This window comes from Leptopilina heterotoma, unplaced genomic scaffold (genome assembly GCF_015476425.1).
Source record: "Leptopilina heterotoma isolate Lh14 unplaced genomic scaffold, ASM1547642v1 Lhet_16, whole genome shotgun sequence".
Taxonomy (NCBI): domain Eukaryota; kingdom Metazoa; phylum Arthropoda; class Insecta; order Hymenoptera; family Figitidae; genus Leptopilina; species Leptopilina heterotoma.
This window is the reverse complement of record NW_025110874.1, coordinates 3,110,575-3,125,970: the sequence shown is the minus strand read 5'-3', so window position 1 is coordinate 3,125,970 and position 15,396 is coordinate 3,110,575. Positions and strand designations below refer to the sequence as shown.

The 15,396-nt window shown below is 21.3% G+C and overlaps 1 protein-coding gene across 2 annotated transcripts in view; it reads right to left on the bottom strand.

Annotated features, from left to right (window-relative positions):
* Window positions 1–1,456: 1,456 nt before the first annotated feature.
* Window positions 1,457–15,396, bottom strand: part of LOC122498765 (RNA pseudouridylate synthase domain-containing protein 2-like) — a 486,414-nt gene continuing 472,474 nt past the window's right edge. The window contains exons 6-8 of one of the 2 annotated variants that reach the window (XM_043606678.1): window positions 10,082–10,258; window positions 7,129–7,438; window positions 1,457–2,927 (exon numbers count right to left, since the gene is read on the bottom strand). In XM_043606678.1, the coding sequence (XP_043462613.1) occupies window positions 2,461–2,927; window positions 7,129–7,438; window positions 10,082–10,258 (954 nt within the window). In that variant the 3' untranslated portion in view covers window positions 1,457–2,460. The remainder of the gene's footprint in view (window positions 2,928–7,128; window positions 7,439–10,081; window positions 10,259–15,396) is intronic. The other variant, XM_043606677.1, reaches the window with a different exon arrangement.

The following is a 15,396-nucleotide window of genomic DNA, read 5'->3' as shown; positions in this document are numbered from 1 at the left end:
TAAAAATAAGAAAAATTATTTAAAAAATGTTTGTATTTAAATAATTCAATTATCGTTCAATTGTAATGAGAATTACAATTAAAATCTTGAAAAAAATTTAATATTGAAAAAAATTCAATTATTTTCATAAATAACAAAATTCTTAGCAGAAATTTAATTATTTTTAAGAATTCCTTTCAAGAATTCAATTATTCTCATTAATAATAAAAATGTATTCAGAAATATAATTATTTTCAATAATTTTAATAAAATTCTTGGCAAGAATCAATTTATAAATAATAAAATTCTTCTCCAAAATTCAATTATTTTAAGAATATTTTATTTATATTATTGATATTTAATTTTAAGAAATAATTAAATTTTAAAAGGTTTTTAATTGAAATCTTTTTAGCATTTTAATCGCCGTAAAAGTAAAATAATATTTCAATGTTTATTTAAAGAAATTATTAATTGTTTATTATTTTCCTTTAAAAATAATTAAAGTTTTGAATAATTTTATTCATAAATTCTAAAAACTAATTAAAAGTCAATTGACTTTTCAAAAAGTTTTACATTGAAATTATTTTAAATTTCAATTAAAAGAAATAAAAAGTTTTGTCAATATTTTTTTAATAAAAATTATTAAAGTTTTGAATAATTTTATTCATAAATTCTAAAAAATAATTAAAAGTCAATTGACTTTTCAAAAAGTTTTACATTGAAATTATTTTAAATTTCAATTAAAAGAAATAAAAAGTTTTGTCAATATTTTTTTAATAAAAATTATTGAAGTTTTGAATAGTTTAATGTAGAAATTCTAAAAAAATTAGGTTTTTGAAAAATTCTAATTAAACCTTTTTTTGAAGATAATTGAATTCCCGAAAATAATTTGAAAAATTGAAACAATTAAAAGTTGTGGTAAATTTAATTCAATAAAATTTGCCAAGAGTTTAATATTATTATTTAAAAATTTTTTTTTGAAATATAATCGTATTTTTGAAGAATTATATTTCGAGAAACTATATTTTTTAAAAAATAATAAATATTCATTGAATTTCAAAAAGAAAGTTTTTTTTAACTAACAATCGGTTTTATTAGTTACGCTAGTGAAACGCTAACAACTAGTTATGTTAGTTATTAGATAATGTAAAAATTTTAAATACATTTTTTTTTATTTTGAAAATGGCAAATCTTTGCTTCCTTCTTAGTAAAAAAATAAAATTATTTGATTTTCTACAAATTTTGAAATAAAATTTCCTCTAAAAGAAGTACGGAGTTTGCTGATATTCGTTAGATCGATTCTCTAACAATTATTTTCAAATTAGGAAAAAATATATTTCGTATGTTTTTTTTTTTAATTTTTGAATGTTTGAATACAGAAATATTTAGAATTTCGTTGCAATGATAAAAATTAACTTTCTCTGTTTTGAAATTACAATTTTTGCATGAAATTACATTGAAAAATTTTATTTTTATATTTTAAAGCACATAGAAATATTTTCTTCAAATTTGAAGAATTTGTCCATTCTTTTATCGATAAAGAAATAATTACATAATTTTAAATCTCTACCATTTCTTAGCCTACAAATTACAATTTATGTTTCTATCAAATAATTTGTCTAATTAATTTTATAATTAAAAATTAATTTTAATTTGTATACGTAATATTATTTATATTACTTGTTAATTTATAAAATATTTTTATTCTTAATTGAAAATTTTTAATTTTACCGTAATTTTATAGATAATAAAATTTTCAAAGTTAAATGGCTTTTAGTTGAAATTTAATTTATTTGCTTTAAAATTATTTCTCCAGTTAAGAGAGAATTGCAGCCGAATCACCTTAAAATTGAAGAAATAAATTTTATCCATTGAAAAATGTTTCACTTGAAGTTAAATGCTTACTCGAATTAATCCCACGGCAATAATTTTATGTTCTCGAAATAAACGCGGGTGCAATTAAAATCCTTGATTGCTTGTGTAAATTTCTTTACGACAAGTTTTATTATATTATTTTTTTTGTCATTCTTTTTTGTTTATAAAAAAATCGTTAAAATCACTTTTTTCCGAGTTTATATATGTAGTTATTTAGCTAAAAAAGAGAAATATATTTCAGTCTTTCGCCCTTTGCATTGATGGGGGAGAAAGAGAAAAATTTTTTCCGATTTTATAGTTATTTAGCTAAAGGAGAAATATATTCAGTCTTTCTTCTTCCATTGTTGGGGGAGAAAGAGAAATTTTTTTTTCCGATTTTATAGTTATTTAGACTGAATATATTTCAGTTTTTCCCCTTTCCATTGATGGGGGGAGAAAGAGAGAAAAAAAAACGGAAATTTCTAAACACGTATTGTATTAAAAGAAATTCGAACAAGCAATTAAGGTTTAGCGTGACTCGCGAATTGATGGAAGGCACGGGGTAGGATATCAAAAGGGTCAGAGGGTTTGTAATTCTCGACAGCTTTCGGGAATTAATGATTGGAACTATCGCTCGTCACCAATCCAGTCGCTGGACGCCCACGCCGGCAGGGGGGTCTCGTACTCCCAGCCGGGGCCACAATAGCGCCACGCGTGAAGATACATCACCAGATCCGAGGGCTTTGGATCTCTGTATTTGACTTTGCACTCGTAACAATGTGGATCGACGGTTATCTTATCGTTTGCGAATGTACTGTCTGGTGGCTCGGAGCCTGTCTGTGTGCCGACAGTAACTTTCAGAGATTGTTGAATTTGCGGCTGTTGCTGCTCGGGCGTCGTCTGTTGCTGCTGTTCCTCCTCCGAGTGGCCGGGAGTTGAAGAGGGCGAACCTTCTTTGTCGCCTGGCGTTAAAGCACGCTCTAAATCGAGTTTTGGCTTGAAGAGACTCATGTCTGAATCACCGTCCATTCCCAACCAATTCTCTGCGTTGTGAATTCCTATTAGATCTCTCACCAATTCCTCGTCTGTCTTGCCTAGAAAATAAGAAAAAATTTACTTTTTTTCACTATTCAATTTCAGAAAAAACACCTTTCAATTACGAAGAAAAAATGTGAGTAACTAATTATAAAAACCAAATTCAAATTGTTGAAAACTTCTTAACCAGAAATTTGAAATACATTTACAGAAAATACACCAAAATTCAGAATTTTCTTATGAATTCTAAAAATTTAATTTTTTTGGAGTAGCTACATTTCAACATTTTAATTACAATTAAAAATTGAGAGGAAAATTTTATAATTTTTATACTCTCTTATGACGTACATAATAAAAACATCAATAAATCAGGGTTGCCACAAAAATTTAATTTTCTTTTCCCCTGCTTCCCAGACTAAATTTTGACTTTTGCCCTGATCCTAAAAAATATTCTGCAATTCACTCTAAAAATTATTAGATACTAAAAAAATGTTTTATTACATTTATTTACGAATTTCTTAAATTATCAAATTCTTCGAAAACATCAATAACTTTTTTTAAAATAAATATTTAATTATTATTAGTTAAATAATCATTTAACGTCCGAGATCCTTTAGAAATTAAGGAGTCTATCCAAAAAAAATATACAAAATTAAAATAATAATAAAAATTATATAGGTATAGTAAAATAATAATAAAAATAGTTTAACAATAAATAAATAAAATAAAAATTAATGGATAATTATCTTACCAAAAAATAATAATTAAAATATACGAAGAATATACGAAGAGGAAATCATTTAGATTACGAAACGTTGGAGTAAATAAATATTTTATTCATTGTCCAAATGCTTTCGTTTAATTTGCCTTAATTATTATTATTTTTTCACAGGAATTAAGATTTACAAAAATTTCAAATTCAAACCATTTTTAAATTCAACAACTTATAAGAATATTTTATTATAAAACATGAAGAAATTGATCACTTCGAGTCTTCGACTCGGAGTAATCAATTTTTCCATGTTTTATAATAACTAAAGATGACAGAGTGATAAAATTATTATTTTAAATTATAATTTTCACCATTTCAATTCAATTATTATTTTCTACAATTTTTAACTAAAATTCTGAAGAATTTTAGTTAAAAATTGTTTAAATCAATTATTTTTATTAATTTTTGAAAAAGTTATTATTTGAGAATTTCTAAATCAATTTGTTTGCAATTAAATTTCACGTAATTTCTATTATTCGAAAATTTTTCAATTACATAGGCATATATTAGAAAATAAAACTTCAAATAATTTAAAAAAAAAATTGAATTAAACTTTTTGAAAAAAAATATTTCTTCAGAATTGTTAGTTAAGGGCATTTGAACCATGATGACGTCACAGATTTAAAACTAATGCTTTGCACAAACTGTGACGTCATCAAGGTTCAAATCCCCTTAAAAGAATGTAAATTTAAATTTTAAAAGATTTTAATTTGAAACCTTTTCAAAATTCAATTATTTCTAAAAAATTCACGCTATAATTCCTCTAATATTCAATTATTATCTAAAATTTCAACTGAAATTCATTTTTGAATTAATTTTTATTAAAAAAATCCTAAGAGAATTCAATTTTATTTAAATAGAAAAATAAATAATTTATTGAATAATTGAATGTTTCTTAAAATTGAATTCTCATAAAGAATTTTATCAACAAATTTTTAAATAATTAAATTCTTTTGACGAATTTTAATATAATTTTTAAGAATAATTACATTTTAGAAGAATTCAATTAAAATTGTATTAAAAATAATTGAATCCCTGTAAAAAATTTAATTATTTCTGAAAACAATAAAATTATTACGAAGAAATATATAAAAAGTTTGCGAATAATAGAATTACTATGAAATTCTTGTTAATTATTATTATGAAAATAATTCAATTTTTTAAAATAGTAGATATTGACAATCATTAAATTCAGGAAAATTTTTTAAAATAATTAAAGTTTTGACAATAATTTTATTAAAAGTTTTGAAAATAATTGAATTTTGGAGAAGAATTTTATTATTTTCAAAAATAATTGAAATTTTGACAAGAATTTCAATAAAAGTTTTGAAAATAATTGAATTTCGGAGAAGAATTTTATTATTTTTAAAGATAATTGAATTTCGGAGAAGAATTTTAGTAAAAATTTTGAAAATAATTGAATTTTGGAGACGAATTTTATTATTTTTAAAAATAATTAAAATTAGGCCAAGAATTTTATTAAAATTTTTGAAAATAATTGAATTTCGGAGAAGAATTTTATTATTTTTAAAGATAATTGAATTTCGGAGAAGAATTTTATTAAAAGTTTTGAAAATAATTAAATTTCGGAGAATTTTATTATTTTTAAAAATAATTGAAATTTTGACAAGAATTTTAGTAAAAATTTTGAAAATAATTGAATTTTGGAGAAGAATTTTATTATTTTTAAAAATAATTAAAATTAGGCCAAGAATTTTATTAAAATTTTTGAAAATAATTGAATTTCGGAGAAGAATTTTATTATTTTTAAAGATAATTGAATTTCGGAGAAGAATTTTATTAAAAGTTTTGAAAATAATTAAATTTCGGAGAATTTTATTATTTTTAAAAATAATTCAAATTTTGACAAGAATTTTAGTAAAAATTTTGAAAATAATTGAATTTTGGAGAAGAATTTTATTATTTTTAAAAATAATTAAAATTAGGCCAAGAATTTTATTAAAATTTTTGAAAATAATTGAATTTCGGAGAAGAATTTTATTATTTTTAAAGATAATTGAATTTCGGAGAAGAATTTTATTAAAAGTTTTGAAAATAATTAAATTTCGGAGAATTTTATTATTTTTAAAAATAATTGAAATTTTGACAAGAATTTTATTAAAAATTTTGAAAATAATTGAATTTCTGCAATCATTTGTGAACTTCTCCAAAATTTAATTTTTTTAGTGGTTTTAATTAAATTTCTTATATAAATCCATAAATTTTTTAATAACTAATTAAATTTTCTTTTTTCTAATATAAATCATTTTCTAAAAATTTCATTTTCTAATAAAAATACCTACATTTAAAAATTTTTTTTTCTAGCAATATTCAATTTTTGTAATTAGGTATATTTGATTAAAAATAAAATTTATGAAAATTTTTGAATTATTCAAAAAAATACTTGAGATTTCGTTAAAAATTGTAGTAAGAAAATAGAATTTATGGAAATTTTTTAACAAAGTTTTAAAATAATCTCGTTAAAAATCGTAATTAACATGTAGAAATTATAGGGATTTTTTCCTAAAAGATGTTTAAAATTTTCTAAAAAAAATGTTTTATAAATATGTTAATTTTGGAAATATTGGTATAAAAATGATGCAAATTATTGTTTTCTTTTTTCAAGAAGAACAGAATTTTGTTAAAAAATTGTGATTAAAAATAAGAATTTTGCAAAGTTTGTTCTCCTTTTCGAAAAGAAACTCATAATTTTGTGAACAGAATTGTGATTAAGAAACAGAAAATATGCAAAATAGTTTCTATGTATTTCCAAATCTTGATTTTTTTAAACAATTTTCTAACTTTTATCAAAATTATAGAATTTTACAAATTTCAGGAAAATAAATATTAGAGATCATAACTTTTAGGAAAAACTTTTTTAGAACTCAAAACTTGTTAGAAAAACTTTTTTTAGACAACAGATTTCATTAGAAATCGCTTTTTTTAGACAAAAAGGATTAGAAAATATTTTTTATAAAAAGTCACCACATCTTTTTAAATATTTAAGTTAAATTATTCATTAAATTATTTATAAGTAATAATTTTTCGATACTTCTTGAAAAATTAATTTACTTAAAAAAAAATTATTGTCAGAAATAGAGAAAATTGGAGATTTTGTAAAAATCTAATTCTAATTCTAATTTTGTAAAATTAGAATTGATGGTAATTTCATTGTTTATGAGGAATAGAAAAAAGGCAACACAATTCAGAATTTTCTTATAAATTCTAAAAATTAAATTTTTTTGGAGTATTTTTAATAAAAGTCCCTGAATTTTCCCTGATTTCCCTGACCTCTGGCAACCCTGATATATGTAATCTAACTTTAGTCTTTTTATGCTGTCCCCAAGAGCCACTTTCGGTGAAAAGCTGAAAGCCGTAACTATTACTGTTTAAGAGACACTGTAGGACAAACATTTATGGTCCCATCCTCCCTATTATACTCATAAATAATAAATATAGTATAATAATAATTATACGAAATATATTACCTATATTGCCACCCTTTCCTTTCTGTGGACCAAAAACTACGTGATTATAAAGAGGATCGTTAACGACCGGATAACCAAGGTATTGAAGATGGACTCGAATTTGGTGCATTCGCCCTGTTTGAGGTTTACAAAGGACCACGGATGATTTTCCATTGTAACTGAGACGTTTGAACCTTGTCATGCAGTCCTTGCCCTTCTCGGATACTTTACAAACGCCTATTTTGTATGAGACGACCTCAATTGGCTCCGAACAGACAACCTCGTCCTCTGGGAATTCACCTTCAACTCGACACACGTATTGCTTGTGAACCTAATAAACAGGAAAATTTTATTATAAAAACATCATTGGCTAATCAAATCACCATCATTTAAAGTTCATTTTCTTTGTTTATTTTTAATTCAGACTTTTAAAACGTAATCTATAATTTTTAATAATTACAATAATTAGGAATAAAAAATACATTCAAACTGAAAATATCAGAAAACAAAACTTCAATGAATGAAGAATTAAAAAATACAAAAATGCAATTGTTTTGATAGAAAAAAAAATTTTTTAAAAATAAAGATTTAGATAGTTGTAATTAGTGTCGGGATAACTCAAAACAAATTCTTTCTATGTTAATAATCGTTGTATTCCGGTAATCTGTTCGCAGTTTAAAGTTAATTGTTGTTTGCTTTTTTGTTTCTTAACTTTTTAAATAATTATTTAAATATTTTCAATTTTAAAATTAATGTATTGAAAATCAACGAATTAAAATTTTTTAAGATAATTAATTTTAATGAAGAATTTCTTTCAAGTTTTTAAAATAATCGTGTTTGTTAATAATTGAATTATACATTTAATTATTAGATTTTATTAAAATTGTAGAAAATAATTAAATTCTTTTGAAAAATGTTAAATGTTAATATTTTAGAAAATAATTGAATTTTTTCGAAAAATAGGTACTATTAAATATTAAAAAAAATTGAATTCTTTCATGAAATTGTATTAAAATCCTGTTAAATATAATTAAATTTTTTCGAAGAATTTATTAAAATTTTAGAAAATAATTGAATTCTATTCAAATTTTTTAAAAAGAATTAAGAAAAAAATTGAATTCATTCGTCAAAAATTTTTTTTTGAAAATAATTGAATTTTTGCAAAGAATTTTACTATTTACAAATATATTTGAATTTTGCGAAGGACTTATTAAAATTTTAGAAAATAATTGAATTCTATCGAAAAATATTATTAAAAATTTTTTAAAAATTGAATTCTTTCATGAAATTTTATTAAAATTGTATTGAAAATAATTGAATTTTTTCAAAAAATTTATTTAAATTTTAGAAAATAATTGAATTCTATTCAAATTTTTTAAAACGAATTAAGGAAAAAATTGAATTCAATCATAGAATTTTTTTGAAAATAATTAAATTTTTGCAAAGAATTTTACTATTTATAAATATAATTTAATTTTGCAAAGGATTTATTAAAATTTTAGAAAAATAATTAAATTTTTTCGAAAAATATTATTAAAAATTAAAAAAAATTGAATTCTTTTCTGCGAAATGTTATTAAAATTGTATTGAAAATAATTGAATTTTTTCAAAAAATTTATTTAAATTTTAGAAAATAATTCAATTCTATTGCAATTTTTTAAAACGAATTTAAGAAACAAATTGAATTCTTTCGTGAAATTGTTTTGAATATAATTGAATTTTTGCAAAGAATTTTACTATTTATAAATAAGTATAATTCAATTTTCTCGAAGGATTTATTAAAATTTTAGAAAATAATTGAATTTTTTGGAAAAATATTATTAAAAATTTTTTAAAAATTGAATTCATTTCTGGAATGTTTGTATTGAAAATAATTGTATTGAAAATAATTGAATTGTTTCGAAGGATTTATTAAATGTTTAAGAATAATTGAATTTTTTCGAAAAATATTACAAAAAATAAAAAAAATTGAATTCTTTTCGGGAATGTTATTAAAATTTTAGAAAATAATTGAATTTTTTCGAAAAATATTATTAAAAATTAAAAAAAAATTGAATTCTTTTTCTGGAATGTTGTTAAAATTGTATTGAAAATAATTGTATTGTTTCGAAAGATTTATTAAAAGTTTAGAAAATTATTGAATTTTGTCGAAAAATATTATTAAAAATAAAAAAAAATTGAATTCTTTTCTGGAATGTTATTAAAATTGTACTGAAAATAATTGAATTGTTTGGAAGGATTTATTAAAATTTTAGAAAATAATTGAATTCTATTGAAATTTGTTAAAACGAATTAAAAAAAAATTGAATTCTTTCGTAAAAATTATTTTGAAAATAATTGAATTCTTGCAAAGATTTTACTATTTTTTAACAAAAATAATTGAATTTTTTTGAAGGATTTATTCAAATTTTGAAAGTAATTGAATTCTTTCATGAGATTTAATTAAAATGTTGTTGAAAACAATTGAATAATTGAATCTTTGCAAAAAAATTTTTATAAAAATAATCGAATTCCTACGAAGAATTTAATTATTTATGAAAATAATTGAATTTTTGCGAAGAATTTTAGAAAAATTTTTGTAATTAATAAACAAGAATAATTAATTAGTAAATTAGTTAATAATTGAATTTTTTGAATTTTTTAAAAGTTTGAATTTGAAATTATTTGAAAATAAAAAATGTTGTAATCTACATAATAATAATAATAAAAGAAATATCGCGTTCCGCGCGCGTAACATTTGCTATTTAAATAATAATTTCTTTCTAATGTATTTATTGACAACTAAGAATAAATTTAAATTAATTGTTAACCTACTTTCAGTGACTGATAGTTATAATAAAATTCTTGACAATTTAAGATAACTTTGACTACTTAATTATTATTTATCACCTATATATATTTGAATAGGTGTTTAAACTGTTTACATAATTATCTAAAGTGCCTACATGTGAGATAATTTGTTTAATGGAAATACCTGTCGATTGCGAATCTGATGTTCCATTTGCCTTGCCTTCTTGGGTGTTCTTCCAAAGAGAAGAATACCGCTGGTTAGTCTGTCAAGCCTGTGAATTGTTCTGAGATTCTTCAAATTGTACTCCTTGGCTAGAATGAAGACCACGGTATTGTGCCGATATCGACCGCACGGATGAACCTGTAATCACAAGATATCTCTCTGTCAACATAAATTCCCACTTCATTATTATTATTATTATTAACTATTTATTGCCAATAAATCTTATATCAAAATAATTAACTTTTCTTCAAAAATTATTATTTTATAAATGTAATAAATATTTAACATAATATTAATTAAGTCTTTCAATTATAATTTTTCTATAGAAAAACTTTTTTCTCTACGCTTTAAAAGTAGTATATTTCAATATGTCCTGATAATCTAGACAATTTGTTCAATAATATATTATTATCTTATTTAAATTTGCGACATTTTGATAAATTATCAAAATTATTGAATATACTTAACAGAATTCTTTCTTTTTTCATTTTTTATCCAACAAAACAAAAAATTGAACTAAATTGGTTTAGATTCAAAAAATTCAAAATGGTGGATCTAATATGGCGGACAATTTTAAGATTAATGCGATTCAATCGAAATTAATTTCTCGGGGGTTTATTTGAGGTCACTAAATCCAAATTTGATGTCAAAATTAAAAAATTCAAAATTGATGTCGATAATATAGTGACAAAAATTTTAAAAATAAATTCAAATTTGATGCCATGCGTGACAAATTCAAAATGGTTTGTAAAATATATAATTATAATTAGAAGTGTAGCGTACCTACACGGTTCAGTAATTGAGAAAAAGAAAGAGATGCAAAAAACAACTTTTACAATTTACATTTTCACATTAAATTCGAATTTTGTAACTTTAAAAACTGCGAAGTAAATATTTTTAGAGAATTCCCTCACTTTTAAAGCATATGGTCGACATTTTTAATTTTGAAAATTTCGGTCGAAACGCATCAATTTAAAAATTATCCGCCATATTGGATCCGCCATTTTGAATTTTGAAAAACTGACCTCAAATTTGAATTTAGCGACCCCGAAAACCTTCAAATATATGATAAAATCATATTTTTTAGGAAACTTTTTTTTGGACGTTTTAGGCTACAAGTGATTTTTAACTGGACGTATACTGTATTTTTTTAACTCTAAAGTGTGTATTAATTAAAATAGATTATCATGTCTGGATGTATGTGAGTTTCAATTATACAATGTAAAAACGATAAGTGAGGTGAAATATAGATCCTTCTAACAGGTTCTGCTGTTGGGTGTATAATTATAGCAGATTTAACTCTTAAGTGCTGCACGTTGAGGTTTATGCACCAATAAACAAATTTGTAATTAATTATATAATTTTATTTCCTCTTATATGTCTTATTTGTATTGAATCTTAACACATTTAAAGTTCCAAATTATTTTAAATGCGACAAAGAATAGAACAAATTTATATATTTTATGTAAAAAAGATTTTATGTTATAAAAGAAAAAGTATTTTTTTAAACTTTTATATTATGTGTATAAAAGTCTTAGATATGGACGGAAAGTGGGTTACCTACGGAAAATTTTAATGTAAATATTTCTTAAAATTGCGATTTTTACTTTTTATTATTTTCAGTATTTAATAATTCATGTGAGAAATAATTTTATCCCTATATATATGAGAAAGCAGTGCGTTTACAAAATGAACCCCAATATGTAACACACATAACATGAACGTTAAGGTAGTACCACTTGGCAGCGGTTTTATTATTTATTATCGTGTTCACGGACAGTTTTCGCGAAATTTATTCATTTGTCATAAAACTTGACGTTGTGGCGTAAAACTGAGTTCAGATTCAAATTCAGCGATCCAAAAATAATAAAAAAAAACATAGTATGGTCAATACTTTCAAAACAAAAGGCTTTTGTGGTCGTGTCAATATTTTTACGTAATTGTTTTTTTTTTCATAATCATGGTTGTCACAAAAATTAAATTTTATTTTTCCCTGACTTCTACATGATTTCCAGACAAAGTTTTGACTTTTTCCCTGACCGTAAAAAATATTCTGATTCACTCTAAAAATTATTAGATACTAAAAAAAAATTCTATTACATTTACTTACGAATTTCTTAAATTATAAAATTATTCGCAAACATCAATAAACTTCTATTTTAAATAAATATTTAATCATTATTATTTTTCCATAAAAATTAAGATTTTCAAAAAATTTAAATTTAAACTGTTTTGAAATTTAACAAATATTATTATAAAACATGAAGAAATTGATCACTTCGAGTCTTCGACTCGAAGTAATCAATTTCTTCATGTTTTATAATAATTAATGATGACCGAGTGATAAAATCATTATTTTAAATTATAAGAACATTGTTACTATTATTTCTTCAGAATTATTTTCATCATTTCCATTCAATTATTATTTTCTACAATTTTTAACTAAAATTCTTCTCTAAATCAATTATTTTGAATAATTTTTGAAAAAGTTTTTTGAGAATTTTCAAATCCATTAATTTGTTTACAATATTCAATTTTACGTGAAATTTCGGTTATTCGTAAATCCTTCAATTCTAATACCTATATATTAGAAAATAAAAACTTCAAATTAATTTTAAAAAAATACAATTGAACTTTTCGAAAAAAATTAAATTGTTAGTTAAAAGTACGAAAAATTCAGATTTTCAAAGATTTTAATTTGAAACCTTTTCAAAAGTCAATTATTTCTAAAAATTCATCCTATAATGTTTCTAATATTCAATTATTATCTAAAATTTCAATTAAAATTAAGTTTTGAATTAATTTCTATTAAAAAAATCCTAAGAAAATTCAATTTTATTTAAATAGAAAAATATTTTATTGAATAATTGAATGTTTCTCAAAATTGAATTCTCTCAATAAAGAATATTATCAACAAATTTTTAAATAATTGAATTCTTTTGACGTATTTTAATAAAGTTTTAAAGACTTATTAAATATTTTCGAGAAATGCGATTAAAATTGTATTAAAAATAATTGAATCTCTGTAAACAATTTCATTGAATTGAGAAAAGTTTTTGAAAATAATTGAAATTTTGCCAAGAATTTTATTAAAATTTTTGAAAATAATTGAATTTTGGAGAAAAAGTTTATTATTTATAAAGATAATTGAAATAATTAAATTCTTGAGACAAATTTTTTAATAATATTTCTTTTTAAATACCTAATTGAATTCTATTGCGAAAATTTCATTAAAATAGTAGATATTGAAAATAATTGAAATTTAAGAAATTATATTGAAAATAATTATATTTTCACGAAGAATTTTATTAAAATTATTTTGAAAAAACATTGAATTTATATTGTTAAAGATAATTTCATTAAAATTTTTGAAAATAATTTAATTCTTTCAAGAAATTTAATTGAAAATAATAATAAAATACTTAAATTCTACCAAATAAAATTATAGGAAGGCTTTTTAAAATAATTGAATATCTTTGATGAATTTTAATAAAATTTTCTAAAATAATTACATTTTTTGAGAAATTCCATTAAAGTTGTATTATAAAAATAATTGAAATTCTGCGATGAGTTTTACTATTTATGAAAAAAATTGTATGCTAAGAATTTTATTTTATTCATGAAAATAATAATTGATTTATTGCGAAGAAATTTATAAAAAATTTGTAGATAATTGAATTCTTGTGAAATTTTTATTATTTATATACAATAATAATATTGATTTTTGGAGAAAAATTTTACTTTTTATAAAAATAATTGGAATTTTACAAATTTTTGAACATAAGTGAATTTCTGCGAAGAATTTTATTATTTTTGAAAATAATGGAATTTTTTGTATTTGTAACTTCTTTAAAAGTCATTTTTTTAGTGGTTTTATAGAATTTTATGAATTTTTTTTTTTTTTAACTATTGAATATTCTTTTGGACAGTTTTATTAAAATAGTGGATATTGTAAATCATTAATGATTTTTTTTCTCAATTTATATAATTAAATTGAGAAAAATTTTTGAAAATAACTGAAATTTTGCCAAGAATTATATTAAAATTTTTGAAAATAAGAAAATAATTTCGACGAACAATTTTATTATTTATAAAGATAATGATTTTTTTAAGTTTGAGTAAAGTTTTAAAATTATATTGAATATTTAAAAGCAAAATATGAAAAATTCAAGGACAATAGTTGAAAATCCAGGACATTTAAGGACATTTCATTTTTAACTTTTCATTTTTTGTTTTAATATTTTATTATCTATTTCGTATTCTTTTTAATTTTTCAATTTCTTCTTTGATACTTTGTATTTTTATTAACCCTTGAAGTACCCTATAGGGATCTCTCAGACCCTGTGTTTTTCTATAAAAAGCATTTTATCCATATTTAAATATTTTTAATAAGAAATTTAAAGTGTCCTACATAGACTTATTTTACAGTTCGTTTAAATTGTATGTATATTTAATAAAATTCTTTAATTTGATCAGATGAACAGTTTAAAATTGGTTGAGCTGAAAAAAATGATCGAAATAACAGGTGTGTGCTCCGGGGGTTAATTGATTTTCTTTCTAATTAGATTATATTTTTTCTTTCTTTTTGAATTTTTATTATTAGTTAATTAATTTTTTTTTATTCAATTCTCAATAACAATAATTTTTAATAATAATAATAATAATAATAATAATAAACATATAATTTTTTTTATTTAGTGTTTTTAATATAAACTTCTTTAAAGTTTTAAGAGAATACAAATACAATAATAAAAGAATATTTTTTATTTATTAATTTATATATAATTTTTTTCTAGGTCTCCTTGAACCTTGTGATAAACTTCTTAGCTTATGTTGGCTTTAAAATTTATTATTCATTTCTTTTTTTTTTTTACAAAATGACACAGTGGCCTTGATAAAAAATGCATTTCTTCTTGTGCAATAAAAAAGCTAGCAATATTTCTTCCTTTTTTAGAGAATTGTCATGGCCATTTGAGCAAAGAACATAAAAATGCTTATTTTCTTATCTACTAATAACCTGTCTTATACTCGAAGATTTTTTGTTGTTTAGTTTCTCTATACTATGTAATATTTTCAGCCGACGTCATACAGATAATAAAATTCTAAAAGTGAAAGTTGTTTAAACTACTATTTTCAAATGACCCGTTAAAACTAATGCGAAAATTTTTTTGCAACATTATTTTGTTACAGCAAAACCGTAAATTTTCAATTTATCCCCTTTTTTTGTTGAGAAAATAATTTGTTAACAAGTAGCAAAGAAAAAAATCAGTTAGGTT